The sequence below is a fragment of the Nematostella vectensis genome, chromosome 8 (assembly GCF_932526225.1).
Source record: "Nematostella vectensis chromosome 8, jaNemVect1.1, whole genome shotgun sequence".
NCBI classification, from domain to species: Eukaryota; Metazoa; Cnidaria; class Anthozoa; order Actiniaria; family Edwardsiidae; genus Nematostella; species Nematostella vectensis.
The window spans coordinates 14,809,726-14,825,813 of NC_064041.1; the positions used below are offsets into that span (position 1 = coordinate 14,809,726).

At 39.7% G+C, this 16,088-nt stretch overlaps 1 protein-coding gene across 2 annotated transcripts in view; it reads left to right on the forward strand.

The window, feature by feature from the left end:
- Positions 1 to 16,088, forward strand: part of LOC5510491 (ATP-binding cassette sub-family A member 2) — a 67,237-nt gene that overhangs the window by 3,723 nt on the left and 47,426 nt on the right. Inside the window, exons 1-14 of one of the 2 annotated variants that reach the window (XM_048730951.1) lie at positions 371 to 424; positions 709 to 827; positions 1,222 to 1,419; positions 1,689 to 1,778; positions 1,907 to 2,008; positions 2,728 to 2,790; positions 4,518 to 4,859; positions 5,276 to 5,705; positions 6,142 to 6,424; positions 6,749 to 6,971; positions 13,368 to 13,703; positions 14,172 to 14,489; positions 15,021 to 15,259; positions 15,627 to 15,707. In XM_048730951.1, coding sequence (XP_048586908.1) covers positions 801 to 827; positions 1,222 to 1,419; positions 1,689 to 1,778; positions 1,907 to 2,008; positions 2,728 to 2,790; positions 4,518 to 4,859; positions 5,276 to 5,705; positions 6,142 to 6,424; positions 6,749 to 6,971; positions 13,368 to 13,703; positions 14,172 to 14,489; positions 15,021 to 15,259; positions 15,627 to 15,707 — 2,732 coding nt within the window. In that variant the 5' untranslated portion in view covers positions 371 to 424; positions 709 to 800. Of the gene's footprint in view, positions 1 to 370; positions 425 to 708; positions 828 to 1,221; positions 1,420 to 1,688; positions 1,779 to 1,906; positions 2,009 to 2,727; positions 2,791 to 4,517; positions 4,860 to 5,275; positions 5,706 to 6,141; positions 6,425 to 6,748; positions 6,972 to 13,367; positions 13,704 to 14,171; positions 14,490 to 15,020; positions 15,260 to 15,626; positions 15,708 to 16,088 lie in introns of those variants that run through there. The other variant, XM_048730950.1, reaches the window with a different exon arrangement.

A 16,088-nucleotide genomic window follows, 5' to 3' on the forward strand; every position in this document is an offset into this window, starting at 1 on the left:
AACTCCAAATTAAGGGGGAATCTTTGCTAAATTACGCGCTAAATTACGCGGAAAATCAATCATTACGCGCTAAATTATGCGGGATTTTGCAATACATTTTTCTTTAAAAATTAAAATTTTGTGGGATTTTTTTTTACTGAATTAGGCGCTACATTACACGGAATATCAACTGTTACGCCCAAAATACATTTTGTACCGAAGGAAAGCACGAAATAACTTGAAAAGGTATTGTTTTTGCGAGAAAATATCTTAGGCAAGTTTTCATTGGCTCCTAGCCACCAGCCAATTAAAAAAGGTATTTTATTATTAGTCCTAGGCCGTCGCGGTTTAGCAAAGAACGCCTAGTCATTTTATTTGTTTTTGAAATTCAGTTCAAAATGTCGCACTCTTACGAAGAATATCTCTCTTTTTACAAGAAATAGAGGTAAGAACCCTAAAAGAACACATCAGCTGTGAAATTAAATGTTTTGTCTTTCAAAATTTAGCCAAATTACGCAGGATTACGCGGAAATTTGTGGATTACGCGGAAAAAGCCAAATTACGCGCTTCCGCACAAGCACGTAATTTTGCAATCAGCAGGGAGTAACAATACATCCACTCTTGCATATGATGTTTTTTATTCCCATTGTGTTGTGACCAACAAAGTACTAATGTTTTCATATTCAAAAACATCTTTTTATTTATGTGTTTCACATTTTTGTCGTCCAGATTTTAGTCTTCAAGATGTTATTACTGACCCTGATGAATTTCAAGAGCTGCTTACGAATCTATCTGTCCCAGACCAGCTAGCTTCTACTTTAATGAACAGTTTAATTAATGGAACTGAGGTCAGTATTCTTTACCATAGATCCGTCAACCGGCTTAAACTGGCCATAAGAAGAAATACAAAATGAATACAGCAAGATCGCTCCCTTTGGACTTGTAGCCTCAACAACATCAATAAAGAAGTTGTCTTGAAGTTTGTAGAACCATTTTGTTCAACTTCTTTTGAGACTATCTCTTGTTGAGATTGTAGTGAGGATCCAGTTGGGAAGGGGGGGGGGGAGAGAAATTATACTTTTGCGAGACCTTTGCATCCCCCATAGTCCCTAGATTCACCCCACAGCCCCCCCCCCCCCCGCTAGATCCGCCATTTGTGTGTTAAATGGAGTTTGTGTTTGGTTCTGCTTAAGTTTGAATTATCATATGACAGGGGACACTATTTTTGAATTTATTGTACAGCTTGCAAGAATCCTTTACCAACAAGACCAGTTCCCTGCGTCTCCCAATCTGTTTCCAGTAAGAAATGGCTTATTACCATTATTGGAGAAGGAGAAAAGACTAAGTAGAACAGGCACTGGTCTGTTAGAGATGTTGGTTCTTGCTGTACACTCACAAAACACATCACTCGGTCTCCTGCCAAAACTACAAAATCCTCAGGTACTATAAACAGTTATTTGGATTGGCTGCGGGTGGGGGGGGGGGTGGGGTGGGGTGCACAGTCATAGAATTAGACAGACGGAAAGATGGAATAACAATTGATTTCTGGAATTTGGTTTTGGCTAAGTAATCGGTATTGTTATTCCTTACAGAAACTATATTGCAACAAAGTATTTTTTTTACTCCTACAGAAACTATATTTAAACGGGTATTTTTCATTTCATTTATTAACAATTTTAACGACTTTTTTTTTCTTATTTACCTTACAGAAACAATATCAACAAAGGTCAACAACGGGCTCAAGTTGTAAAAAAGACGAGCTGAGTATCCTGATTTTTCACTCGAATAACACTAAGAAGGTAATTGAGGTTTCCTTTGCAGTTTTTGTGTGTAGACAGTGTGAGTTCATGGTTACACAAGAAATTCTTACCTTTAATATTTACCTTTTTTCTGCTTGCTCTTACAACTGTTTGTTTATCTTTTCCAGGACGCTCTTTTGAATTCTCTCTGTAATCTCACGCCTGACCAGAGACAAGCTCTAGTAGGGTTCATAGTAACTCACACGAAGACAGATGCACTAGCCAGGCAGGTCAGTATTTTGTAATGATGAATGTCATAGTATCACAATCTATTTCAAATGAGGCCAAGGACGGCAGAAGGCCAGGGGCAGGGGGCCGCCAGTACCCCTAAAATTCTAGGAGCAGCGCCCCCCACTATTCTGAGTGGATGTTTCTTTAGATATGAACGTTTTTTCCAACGGGTTTCAAGCGCTACATAAGCAACCGACACCAAAATCGTTGAACAGTTTAAAATCCAGTTCATAAAAAACCTAGGTTATTCCCCTCATAAATAGCGTTTAAGAATTTGAAACCGCCACCCACCCCTCCCCCCTGAAACCACCACCCACCCCTCCCCGTGAAACCACTATCCACCCCTCCCCCAACTGTCGCTCCCCAACTTATGGGACCACTACGCTGCCACTGTAAGGTCAGACCCGTGCCCGTGGCCGTAGCCGGGGGGGGGGGGGGAGGTTCGGCTGTAATTAAGGAAAATTAAGTGCCAATACGAGGTAGTAGGACGAGCTACCTAAGAGAAAATGGCTATGGAATAAATAGACTATTAATAAAAATAAAACAAATCCAGGCTTCTGAAGCTGTAACCGTCTTGTTCCCGTAAACATTACGCGACTTTCAGATACCAGAATTCGGCCATTCATACGTTACCCATGAAGCTATTGCTAACTGCGGGTATGGCTCATAGATAAAAAAATGAGAGATTTTGAAGTATTGATCGGAGTTTATTTTTCAGTTAAACATCACCAATGAAGATCTTGCAAGGTTTAACACCTCCTTTCAGCGTCTCAAAGTGGACGTAAGTAGATCTGCACTTGATAAATAAGTGGCTAACATTCTTGCTGTTGGGCACCGGAGAAATTATAATAATAGCAAAGTTCGTTAGAAAAGTCAAGGAACCGCTTTTAGCTTAACGCCTTGAAATTGTTGGAAAAAGGAACATTCGGCATTGTTTGAGAAAACTAAGTAAAATTATTCGGTAAATGAAAGTTTTGCTGTTCGCTCATTCTGTTGAATTGCGCTGCCTTTCGCTATGAGATGTTTTTTTAGCCGCGTAGAAAAGCGCCAATATTTCAAGAGAAAGCAGTCGGCTTTGCTCGCCACGCTTGAGTGTATTGTACGTTTTCCCAATACGAGGCGTGTTGAAGGTGTTCCTATGAGTTGAACGTTTTCCAATAAGTTACTTTTACCCTTTTCATACATAAAACAGGGCTTCTGGAATAACGCGAAAAATAAAATAAAATTACGCGGGATTCTTTGCTAAATTACGCGCTAAATTACGCGGAACATCAATCACTACGCGCTAAATTACGCGGGATGTTGCAATACATTTTTCTTTAAAAATCAAAATTTTGCGGGGTTCTTTACTGAATTACGCGCTAAATTACACGAAATATCAACTGTTACGCCCAAACTACATTTTGTACCAAAGAAAAGCACGAAATAACTTATTTTTTTTTTTGCGTGAAAATATCTTAGGCAAGTTTTAATTGGCTCCTACCCACCAGCCAATTAAAAAAGGTATTTTATTATTAGTCATAGACCTTCGCGGTTTACCAAAGAACGCCTAGTCATTTTATTTGTTTTTGAAATTCAGTTCGAAATATCGCATTCTTACGAAGAATATCTCTCTTTTTTTACGAGAAATATAGGTAAGAACTCTAAAAGAACACATCAGCCGTGCAATTAAATGTTTTGTCTTTCAAAATTTAGCCAAATTACGCGGGATTACGCGGAAATTTGTGGATTACACGGATTACGCGGAAAAAAGCCAAATTACGCGCTTCCGCACAAGCGCATAATTCCAGAAGCCCTGATAAAAGGCATGTCGTACGTTGTTGAACGTGTTCCTTTGAGGTCATTTTACTTTCTTCACGAAACTTGTCGAACGTTTTCCAAAAAGTTACTCTAACCCCTTTTTAAATAAGAGGCATGTCGTACGTTTTCCAGTAGGGTTTTTTTTACCCATTTCAGATACGAATCATGTTGAACGTGTTCCTTTGAGATCCTGTTACTTTCTTCACGAAACATGTTGAATGTTTTCCAAAAAGTTACTTCTACGCTTTTCATGTACGAAGCATGTCGTACGTTTCCCAATAAGTTTCTTTTACCCTTTTTAGTTACAAACAGGCCCGTATCCAGAATTTTTCTTGGGGGGGGGGGGGGGGGGGGCGTAATCCGAAAAAGATGACCTAATATTTCCGGGGGGGGGAGGGGGGGAAGGGAGTTCTCTGATAAAAATGGCCATGCCTTTGCAGTATCTCCACCGGACGATTATTGTCGGATTGGGCTACATACCAGAGTGATCTAGCTGATGCTTTGTAGTTTTGTCTACATATAATAGCGAGTCTATTGAGAAACAAATGTGGACCTTTGGCCGTTGTGGGGGGGAGGGTGCGTTCGTACCCTCTGCACCCCCCCCCCCCTTGGGTACGGGCCTGCAAAGCGTGTTGAAGGGTTCTTTAACCCTTTCCAGGTACGAGGTATGTCGTACGTTAGCCAAGAGGTTTTTATTTACACTTTCAGATAAGAAGCATGTCTACTTTTGTACAGTTGGTCCAGAAGGGCCAGCACATGGCGTCTCTATTAAAGCTGAACATGTCATTCGCCGAAGGCCTGGACAACATGACAAAAAGCGCTCGTAACAAGGCGTACATACAGGGCATGTGGAAGAACTTAGGCCCAGTCCTCTGCGGCTCGGACCCCGACGAACAGCCGGACCGCGTCGTGAAGCACATGTTTGATTACCGCTGTCTGACAAAATCCTGCCAAACGCGGGCGCTTAGGCTGATGTTTTACTTACTGACCCATAATCCCAAGATTCTTTACGCGCCTAATAATACAGCTGCTGATGACGTCATCAAAGATGTAAGTTGATAAAGCCGCACTGTCACCAGTTTACTTCCGGTCGATTACGTAACAATCTCCGAGGATTTTTAACGGAAAACGCGAAAAAAGATTCAAAATTGTAAAAGCAGTGTGTCTATTGGAAGCTTCTTTGAGGATGTGACTGCTAATTTAGAGCGGATGGCCTGTTAAATATTTCGGATTCGAATAAGATTCTTTCCGTCGGCCCTCCGAAAGTAAACTGGTGATAATGCCGCTGTAATATATAATTATAATTTATGCTCTTTATCTATTTCCTGTTTTATATGTTTTATATTTTGTTATTTTTGTTGGATATGCCCTGAAATCTACCACTGCTATTCTTGTTTAAACTCAAAAGACTTCTACAAATTTGCAGGTTGACCAAATTACTAATACAGTAACGACTTTTTTCAAAGGCGAATAGGACGTTTTCAGACATTGAGTATCTCCAAGACCTCGCCCACGACTGGCTCAACACATCATCTCAAATTCGCCGCGCCCTCCTCCAAAACGAGACCCAATTCTACCTCGGTTTGGTGTCGAATTACATCCGGGCCTATCCCGACAGCTACTGGGAGCTAATATCTGGAATCTCAGAAAAAGACCCTACTACGCATGCTCCGTACTTCAAAAACATCCACTCTCTGCTGACCAAGAAGAACGGGGGCGTCAATCCTATCATTGAGCAGCTGGATAGGATAGATGCTGTGCTCAAGATATGGATAGAGCAAACCAAGGCCTTCAAGCTTGATATATTTGTAGGATTTAAAGACGAGGAGTCGTTAGTTAGATACGCCTTTAATACCAGTGGAGTTCGGGGCGACGATTCCTCTAAGATAGTTGCAGGTACGTGACGTCAAATTGCTTTCAAAAGATCAAAAATTTAGCTTCTCCTTACTGTACTCGTCCTCTCCCCTATTGATAGGTCTAGGCGTCTTCAAAGATTGTTTCATTTTGACATGGGGGACTTCATAAAGGATAAAGGATAAAGGATCTTATCCGTTTATAAGACCTGCGTAACGGCAATCTTGTTTTGTTTCCTGTTTTCAATGTTTTAAATGCTAATCAGTTTAAAATCGATTATTATAAAGCTTACCATGCACTCTCTGTATTAAACGTCAGCGAAATTACACAGAGGCGTAAAACATGTCATTTCAACCTATTTTTGTTGATTTATTTGCGTTTTCCCACCACGCCTAGGTCAACCACATATTTTTTTTCTACTGCTTGTCTGTAGTCTTTTAGTCACACGACTCATGAGGGACTTTTTCTTTTCTCTTAGGAATCGTCTTCACCAACATAGAGCCAAACAAGACCTTACCTGTCCACGTGACCTACAAGATACGAATGAACGCTACCTACTTCACGCCAGCCACTGACCGCATCCGTGACAGCTATTGGAGGCCTGGGCCCCAGTCTTGGGGTCAAAGCTATTACGACCTCGGTTTCGTGTGGCTTCAGGACAAGATTGAGAGAGCTGTGGTGAACTTACACGCCATGAGGGAGGTGATTAAACCGGCGGTCTACCTTCACGAAATGCCCTATCCATGCTACTCCAAGGACAGGTGAGCTGACGAAAATATCAATTCTCCTCAGTTTTATGATATTGTTTAATGCGATTGGATATGGGGAGTTTAGTTTACAATAAAAGGTGGTCTATTTCCACAAGATGGTATTCGTAAATGTTGTCAGCCCATTTAGAGAACTCTATTAATCTATCTCATTATCTAATCGTATCTCGTAAAATTTTAAGCGTTGCTCGTTGTTTCAACTAAAAATAATCCAACCGTAATTCTAAATCTTTATTTGTCAAGAGCCTCGATAAGTTGCACGGCTTTTCAGGCCTTTTTGTCTGTTATATTGATTGAATAAAGAAACTTTGATTCTAGGTTTATGCTGGTTATCCAGCACATGATGCCGCTATGCCTGACGGTCTCGTGGATTTACACGGTGGCCATTGTGGTTCGGTCCATCGTCTACGAGAAGGAGCAGCGGCTCAAGGAAGTCATGAAGATGATGGGACTCAGTAATGTGGTCCACTGGGTGGCTTGGTTCATCACTAGTGTCTCTGTCATGTCAATCACTGTCATGTTGCTGACAGTCATTCTGAAGGTAGTGATTGGATGATTGATTGATTGATTGATTGATTAATTGATTTTTTGTTTATTTATGGCAGTCATTTTTAAGGTAATGATTGATTGATTTTCTTAGTTTTTTTTTGTTTCTGGCGGTCATTTTGAGGGTAATGATTGATAGATTGATTTTATTCCTTTTTGTGTTTATTTCTGGCAGTCATTCTGAATGTAAGTTTTTTTTTTAAATTTATCGAGTCAACAACAATAGTTACTACAATACATTCCGAGACAATACTAATGCAAAATTATACAAAACAGAAAGGTTAATTCAAAAGGGCAGGTGCAACGGGACTTGGAGTTCCATGCTAAGCACTACCTTGCAATAAATGAACTAAATTTAAATCAAATTATAAAATATATTAAATCAAACTATTATCAACATGCACAGGTAGGTAATGAGGCGGTTTAAAAAATGTTTTGGAAAATCGCAAGATTGCCAGTAAGCCTTTTCATTTGTTTCCTTTGTAATTTTTACGATAAAATTGAAAAATAATCATGCAGTATCTTAGAAATTGGCTTTGGCTGACCAAATTCTCCAGAAGAACTGCAAAAAACAATGCAAATGGTTTATTTTCTTCCTAAATGCTGCCAGAATGGCAGAACATTGGTTTTCAGGAAGACTGATGTAAAGTCAATCAAACTTATTTCATCCTTTATTTACTTAAACCGGGCCACTATTAATTCAAACTGTAGAGCTATTGTTGATATAAATTAAATCTTTCAATACTTGCGGGTGTCATTAGAAATGTTGATTCAATCAATACGTTATTCGTTATATGCCTGTTATTTGGTTATTAGTCTCCTGGTTTCAACAAACAATGATATCAAGGGACCATGATGTAAGAGAACGAATCCCCCGTATTATGGTATGTTCCAATGATGACGTCCGTGAAAACTATTTTTAGAACAAGCAGTTATTTTTAGATACGTCTCTGATTGGTTAGCTCTCATGTTTCCTAGCAACATGAGTCTTACGCGCGATCACATCTTGAGCAATGTGATCCGACAAAGGATGTTTTGGAAATCTTTTTGACCGAAAATACCTTCCTTTTTTTTTTTGAACGCTGAGAAAAATGATCTTCTATAGAGTACGCTGGAGCCAATCAACTGTTTCTGGGACATTAAAATGCATAAAGTGCGTGATTTTAGGCTCTGAGATCAACTTCCCCAGTAAACAATTTTCACTGCTGATTCGCAAATTATAACACAACAATGAATCATAAATCTGTGTTTACAAAACACAATTCTCTTCCAATTCCCTTTTAATGAAAAAAGATACATCCCGAACTTAATACCATTATATTCACACCGATATTACAAATGAAAGGTTTCAAGTCTTTATAATGAAGTAAATCTTATCCCAGTGACAAGTTCATTCATCTAAAAATGTAATAAATCAAAGAAAAATAAAGGCCTTCTTGTATTAAAATACATAACATAGACTCTGAGAATGCCTAGGTATTCTATCTCACCGAATTGCAGAGAAAAATAACTTTTTAGGAGTCTGCACGATGCATCTTGAATGAACTCCAAATTCACCGTCTCCCCGACGTCTTCCCGTTCAATTATTTATATAACATTTAGGTAACTGAAGATTAGATAACTTAACAGATAACAGGACACCACCCCATGAGTAGCATTGTGATAATGAGCCTTGAAGAGCAGCTAAAAGGATAAAAACGGGTAGCGAAAGAAGTAAAAAAGTGCAGAGGGAAAAAAATTGCTGTGAAATTGTACTAGCTCGTGGTGCCCATAACCAAATATGGCGCGACAAACCATGTATGGATGCTATGATTGACAAGCTCGCACAATCTAAAAATAGCTTTCATGAACGACTTCGTGGGCCACGGGGATTCGTTCTCTTATATCATGGTCTCTTGCTTTAATAAACCTCTAATTTCAATTCATCTGAGATCGTCAAACCTAAACAAACAACGCACCTTTCATTAGATTAAATATTCGATTTTATATCACCTACAAATTTGTTATGTACAGCCGCTTTAGTGCCTTAAGGTTAGTTGTACGAGACTGTCGATCTTGGACAGACCATTCTAAGAGGGGGAAAGCCATACACGCGTGAACCCTCGGCGATGTCTCTAGCAGAAACCATGGATGGAAATTTATCAATTCTCAAATTTCCCATAGAGCAAACTATTAGCTCAATGTCCAGACAATTGAGTCGATCCTTATCATATTTGCCAACTCGCTTGCCGTTGTCGTGTTTACAAGAAAGACTTTTTGTCTGAAAAAATCTCAATGGTGGGTCACAATAAGCATCCATATCCATCGGCTAATTCAAGCGAGTAACCAAGATATTTTCAATCAAATATCGTTAATAACATATCAGACTTCTTTCGATATTTTCCTTTATTTTCTTATTTTCCTAGTTTCCTTGCGAATAAACCGCTGTATTTTCAATGATAAACAATAACATTTGAGGTGATCGACTTTCTTTAAAGTAGTGCTATCATATAGATTTAAAAATTGCTTCAGTAACACCCAATTTGCTATTTCTTATGGGGACGAATTGCTTTGGCCACTCCCCCGTGCTATACCTAAGGATTTTTAAGGGTCATGATTGTAACTAGCCTCGTAGCGACCGCGTCACTCTCATTCTTCAGTTTTATTAAGACTTTGGACTCACCGTACTTCGAAAATCCATTATGTTTAGTATATTACATATTGAGAAATAGCTGACATTGTTAGAATTTTAATTAAAAGATAAAGCAAACAACACGACGTCTCTTGAAATTAGGCTTAAAATTATATTGATCATTTTCTGTTTGTTTATTCACTTCAATAATCAATTATTTACTGCAGTCATTCTGTATATACTTGATTTTGTTTAGATTGAAACAGATGCTCTCACAAATCCAGGACTGAATGATTCAAAGAAGAAAGCATGTCCAATAATACCTCTTTTTCCGCGTTTTCTGTGGGACGACGATACGTCGAAATTGTCCAGTCAATTCTGATCATCATTACCAACGCTTTTGCACTTATCGTGTTCACAAGGAAGACTTTTCGCCTCAAAAAATCGAGTTACCTTCTCGTAAACTTAACCATGGCTGACCTTTTAGTTGGAGTAACATTGCTCTCGACCAGTTCTCAATACCTGTACAATAGAAGCATAGACATTGATCTGTCTAAGATACTCGGACCCTTTCACTCAATTTCCCTCCTTTGCTCATTGTTTTCGTTATCTGCCATCGCAGTAGAGAGAACGTACGCCGTAGCATCACCATTCAAGCATCGCCAACTGACAAGATGCCATTATACCATATTGATTGCGGTACCATGGATGACATCTCTTCTTTTGCACGTCAATCCTCTTCCCCAAACCTATGAAAGACATTTTGAAACAATAAGGATGGCTATAGGTCTTGTTGCACTTTTAGTGATAATCGTGTGTTATCTTGTGATTTGGGTAAAAGCCAAGTCAAGAACAGCGGCACGCAACAATAGAAAAACCGAATCAAACATCAAACTTGCCAAGTCTCTGTTGATCGTGATTTTTGTTTCATATACCTGTTTCATCCCCGCTGCAGTTTGTATCTTGTTAAATTTTTGGTCAGAAAGCAAAGCCATAGACAATTATTATACCTACGTTCTCTATTTAAACTCGATGTTAAATTTTGTAGTGTACTTTTTGCGAATGCCAGAGTTTAGGAAGGAGTTGTTAGTGATCTTTGGTGGATGTAAGCCACGTAGGGCCCAAGAAACTAACATTGAACTTCGTATGGAAGCTTTCGTGATTCGAAATAACCAAGCGCAAGTTTGAGTGAACAGTCGATGTTAAAGTCCTGATATAAAGTCCTTCCAGTCAAGTCAGCATAGTGAGTGAACAGTCAAGGTTAAAGTCCTGATATAAAGTCCTTCCAGTCAAGTCAGGATAGTGAGGCCTGGAGGAGACGGGACCTAAAAGAGAAATCTTTCCTCGTTGGCTAAGATCCATAAAGAGCCCCTAGCAGCCACGCCTTGGTTTTTGTTGTCATTTTATATTGCAAGCCACAAATGTGCATAAATCTCGAAATAACTATGTAAAAAAAAGTTTGATACTTTATTTCCAAAAATAAGATGTAGCTCATCCCAAACCTATTATAATAATTTTATTAAATGTGATTTAATATTATAAGATCTAACGAGTTTCATATTAAACTTTGCGGATACTGCTGTGACTCTGCGCTGTTTAAAGTCATATCAATATATCTTGTGCAAATTATCATTGAAGTTTTTAGATTGAGAAGCCCTAGTCGAGCCGTGCAAACTTTACAAATGAATTTGAGAGATTAAATGTGTAGTATTTATATAGCTCAACCTATCATTGCGAAAATGACCACAGGCGCTTCACATATGACTGACTTTAGATCCGGACTGCTCTACTCTACAATCACGAGTGTTTGTTAGTATGTAAGCTCTGTCACTAAAGATGGAGACCGCGTCCCCTGCGGTTCTTTTACGTCCCCCAATACATGTTAAAGTGGCACTCGCACGCTTTTTCTATGATAAAATATATATATAAAAAAAAAATGTGGAACGTAACAGAATATCTTCCTGATTTTTACGCCCAAGTGTAATAAATAGAAAATGGTAAACCGTTAAGTATTTATGCAATTTCTAGGTTTGAATAAAGGTGCAGCCTGTTCCGAAACCTAAAAGTACTTATTTTTAATCTATGAATACCATCCGCTCGATGTAAGGAGTTGTATTTATCTAAAAGAACCAAGGTAATTTAATATACCTGGATATTTAAAATTTCATTAAATTGTTTTTTTTGGGGGGTGTCGAGGTCCGCGGACTCATAATAATTATTGCGTTTAAATTAACTGATTTCGGCGTATCAAAGCTTTCTGGGAGCATTGCCTCTATTTGTTATAACTATAGCGTTCTACATATCCCACATAAAAAATCTCACTGCCCCTAAAAGATATCATAAATGGGATAACCACGATCTTTTTTGTTCTATGTTTTCAACCATCCGTTCTGTGCGGTTACACTTAGTTGTTGATTAATGCTTGTGTTCAGTTTTATCCCTTTTCGATGAGAGGTACCGTTAATAACGCCACAATCGTAGTCAATCTGTGTTTACAATAGAAAGAATAATTTTCCTTCTGTTTTTCCCCACAGTATTGAAAAGTAATCACATTCATTTGCCCTCTCTTCTTTCTTTCCCCACAGTATGGCAAAGTCCTCGCATTCATTTACTTAACACTCCTGTCTTTCCCCACAGTATCCCAAAGTCCTCGCATTATTTTACTTAACACTTCTGTCTTTCCCCACAGTATGGCAAAGTCCTCGCATTATTTTACTTAACACTCCTGTCTTTTCCCACAGTATGGCAAAGTCCTCGCATTATTTTACTTAACACTCCTGTCTTTTCCCACAGTATGGCAAAGTCCTCGCATTATTTTACTTAACACTCCTGTCTTTCCCCACAGTATGGCAAAGTCCTCGCATTATTTTACTTAACACTCCTGTCTTTTCCCACAGTATGGCAAAGTCCTCGCATTATTTTACTTAACACTCCTGTCTTTCCCCACAGTATGGCAAAGTCCTCGCATTATTTTACTTAACACTCCTGTCTTTTCCCACAGTATGGCAAAGTCCTCGCATTATTTTACTTAACACTCCTGTCTTTCCCCACAGTATGGCAAAGTCCTCGCATTATTTTACTTAACACTTCTGTCTTTCCCCACAGTATGGCAAAGTCCTCGCATTATTTTACTTAACACTCCTGTCTTTCCCCACAGTATGGCAAAGTCCTCGCATTATTTTACTTAACACTCCTGTCTTTCTCCACAGTATGGCAAAGTCCTCGCATTATTTTACTTAACACTCCTGTCTTTTCCCACAGTATGGCAAAGTCCTCGCATTATTTTACTTAACACTCCTGTCTTTCTCCACAGTATGGCAAAGTCCTCGCATTATTTTACTTAACACTCCTGTCTTTTCCCACAGTATGGCAAAGTCCTCGCATTATTTTACTTAACACTTCTGTCTTTCCCCACAGTATCCCAAAGTCCTCGCATTATTTTACTTAACACTCCTGTCTTTTCCCACAGTATGGCAAAGTACTCGCATGATTTTACTTAACACTCCTGTCTTTCCCCACAGTATGGCAAAGTCCTCGCATTATTTTACTTAACACTTCTGTCTTTCCCCACAGTATCCCAAAGTCCTCGCATTATTTTACTTAACACTCCTGTCTTTCCCACAGTATGGCAAAGTCCTCGCATTATTTTACTTAACACTTCTGTCTTTCCCCACAGTATGGCAAAGTACTCGCATTATTTTACTTAACACTTCTGTCTTTCCCCACAGTATGGCAAAGTACTCGCATCATTTTACTTAACACTCCTGTCTTTCCCCACAGTATGGCAAAGTACTCGCATTCAGTGACCCCCTGATCATATGGCTCTCTCTGATGCTGTTCGCCATCGTAACGATCGTCTTCTGCTTCCTGATAAGCGCCTTCTTCTCCAAGGCCAAGCTCGCGGCGGCGTGTGGCGGTATCATCTACTTCCTGACCTACATGCCTTTCGTCTTCGTGTCCATCCGCGAAGGAGCGGCTCACGCTACGATCGAGAGCTCGGAGAAGATGGCCATCAGTTTGCTTTCCACCTCGGCGTTTGGCCTTGGCGCACGGTATTTCGCGCTTTACGAGGAGCAAGGCGAGGGCGTACAGTGGTCCAACATCGGGAAGAGCCCGGTAAGGCCTGGTACTAATGTGTCAAGGCTTGATCACGTGACACTGGTGCGACGTAATTCCGTTTCGAGGATGGTGCTCCGTAATGTCTGGTATATACTGTACTACGGAGTTTTGCCGTTATTATTTCACACTGGCTCGAGCTTACGAAACTAATTTTAAGTTCATTAAAAAGAAAGAAAAATATAAATTATACGAGCTTGCTATTGATGGTGGAATTTGTGGTAGGCAAATCAGCAGTTTGGACACAGCAAACCTCTTTTGCTTTTTTTCTCTTTAAAGAAGCTGTTTCATGAAGACTAGGAATGTCGTCTACGTATATCCTTCATATATGGCTCACTATAGGGGTTTAAGATTGATGTTGGGGTTAGAGGCCTTATAGAGAACCATATATGAATGACCTACCTACTAATAGCTACAAGAGTTTTACAAAGCAATTCACAACATTCGACATTCGTTTTTTGCTGGTAGATCCGTGGAGACGACTTCAACCTCCTCAAGGTCCTTTACTTCCTGGTCTTCGACACTTTTCTCTACGTCATCCTGGTCTGGTACATCGAGGCCGTACATCCGGGATCTTATGGTCTTCCTAGACCGTGGTACTTTCCTATTCAACCGACCTATTGGTTCGGACACAATACAAACGCGTGTCCAAATCTGAGGAAGAAAAACTACCGAATGATGACGTCAGACGAGATGGAAGACTCGCCCCAGACCCCTGGACTTCTCGCGTACGAGAGGGAGCCCGTACATTTACCCCTGGGAGTCACAATAGATAATTTGCAAAAGGTATGTGGTCGTTGGCGAATACTTCATGCAAACACAATTTGATACGTCTCAGCTTGTCCATAAATTGCGATTGTTATAGTTTGACTAAAGCACTCTACCCCTTGGTCGTACAACTACATAAAAGTTAAGAAAACAAGGTGGGAACAAGTCTTACAGTCAAGAACTGTAAAATTTCACCACCACTCGGGGCAGATTCACGTTCGAGAGTGCTCTTAACCACCATGTTAACCCCACTCTTTCCCGGGACCACAGGGACCCCGGGATCACAGGTGGCAGTTTCAGTGCATAATCTTTGTAAACGTAATTTCTTGAGAGGTTTCTTGGCTTCCCTAGATGATGTTTTGATTATGTAGCAAGTGCACAAAGTGTTTCTCTTTATTTTCCAGTGATGCCTACATTACGAATCCAATACATCATAGATAATATTAATATATTTGATAAATCGAACACTTTCTGTTACTGCGCATAGCGTGTAAAGGCACTGCGCACAGCGTGTAAAGGCTAAGTGAATCCTGACTGTTTTTGTTGAAGGTCTACAAATCTGGAACCAAGGCTGTGGATGGGCTAAATCTCAATCTGTACGAAGGCCAAATCATGTCCTTCCTTGGTCATAATGGCGCTGGTAAAACCACCACTATGTCCATCCTCACCGGACTCTTCCCGCCCACAGCTGGGACGGGCTACATCTATGGACACGACATACGATTTGACATGGACAAGATCCGGCATAATCTGGGCATGTGTCCGCAACACAATGTGCTATTCGATGGGTGAGTGCTCATCAGCCCATATAAGGTAGATGGTGACGACGTTTTTCCCCTTATAAGGAGAGTGTCATTAATTCGCTTATATAAGAAATACTCCCTTATAAGGAGCACCGTTACCCCTTATAAGGAATTTAACGTTATTTCCTTATAGGGAGAATAAAAATTTTCACTTATAAGGGGTGTCACTTTATTCCCTTATAAAAAGAGTAAAGTTATTCACTTACATTGAGAGCAACATTATACCATTATAAGCGGTGTAACGTTATTCCCTTGTAAGGAGAGTAAAATTATTCACTTATAGGAGAGTGAGATTTTCCCTTATAAGCAAAGTAAAATGGCGGTGTGGTTTAGTCTGTTGCTGGGTTTTCAGGCTGACCGTGGACGAGCATCTCTGGTTCTACGCTCGTATGAAGGGGATGGCGGCGCATGCTGTGAAGACAGAAATGAACCAGTAAGATTTTATATTATTTTATATTTATATTACAATATTATATTAATAATTACTTATTGATTATTATTTAATTTTACGAGTTTACTTCCAGTGGATTACGTAACAATCTCCGATGATTTTTTATGAAAACCCAAAATATATTTCAAAATTGTGAAAGCAGTGTGTCTATTGTAAGTTTCTTTTAAGATGTGACTAATAATTTAGAGCGGATTGCCAGTAAGACAGCGCGGATTCTAATAGATTCTTTTGTCTGTTGTCGGTTTTGGTATCCGTCGGCCCTCCCTAGGTAAACTGGTGCTATTCCTGCCTATAATACAGTCATCAATGAGGGGGATGGTTCACGTGCCAGTATTCTTTCAGGTGACAAATCAGCAGTTTGCG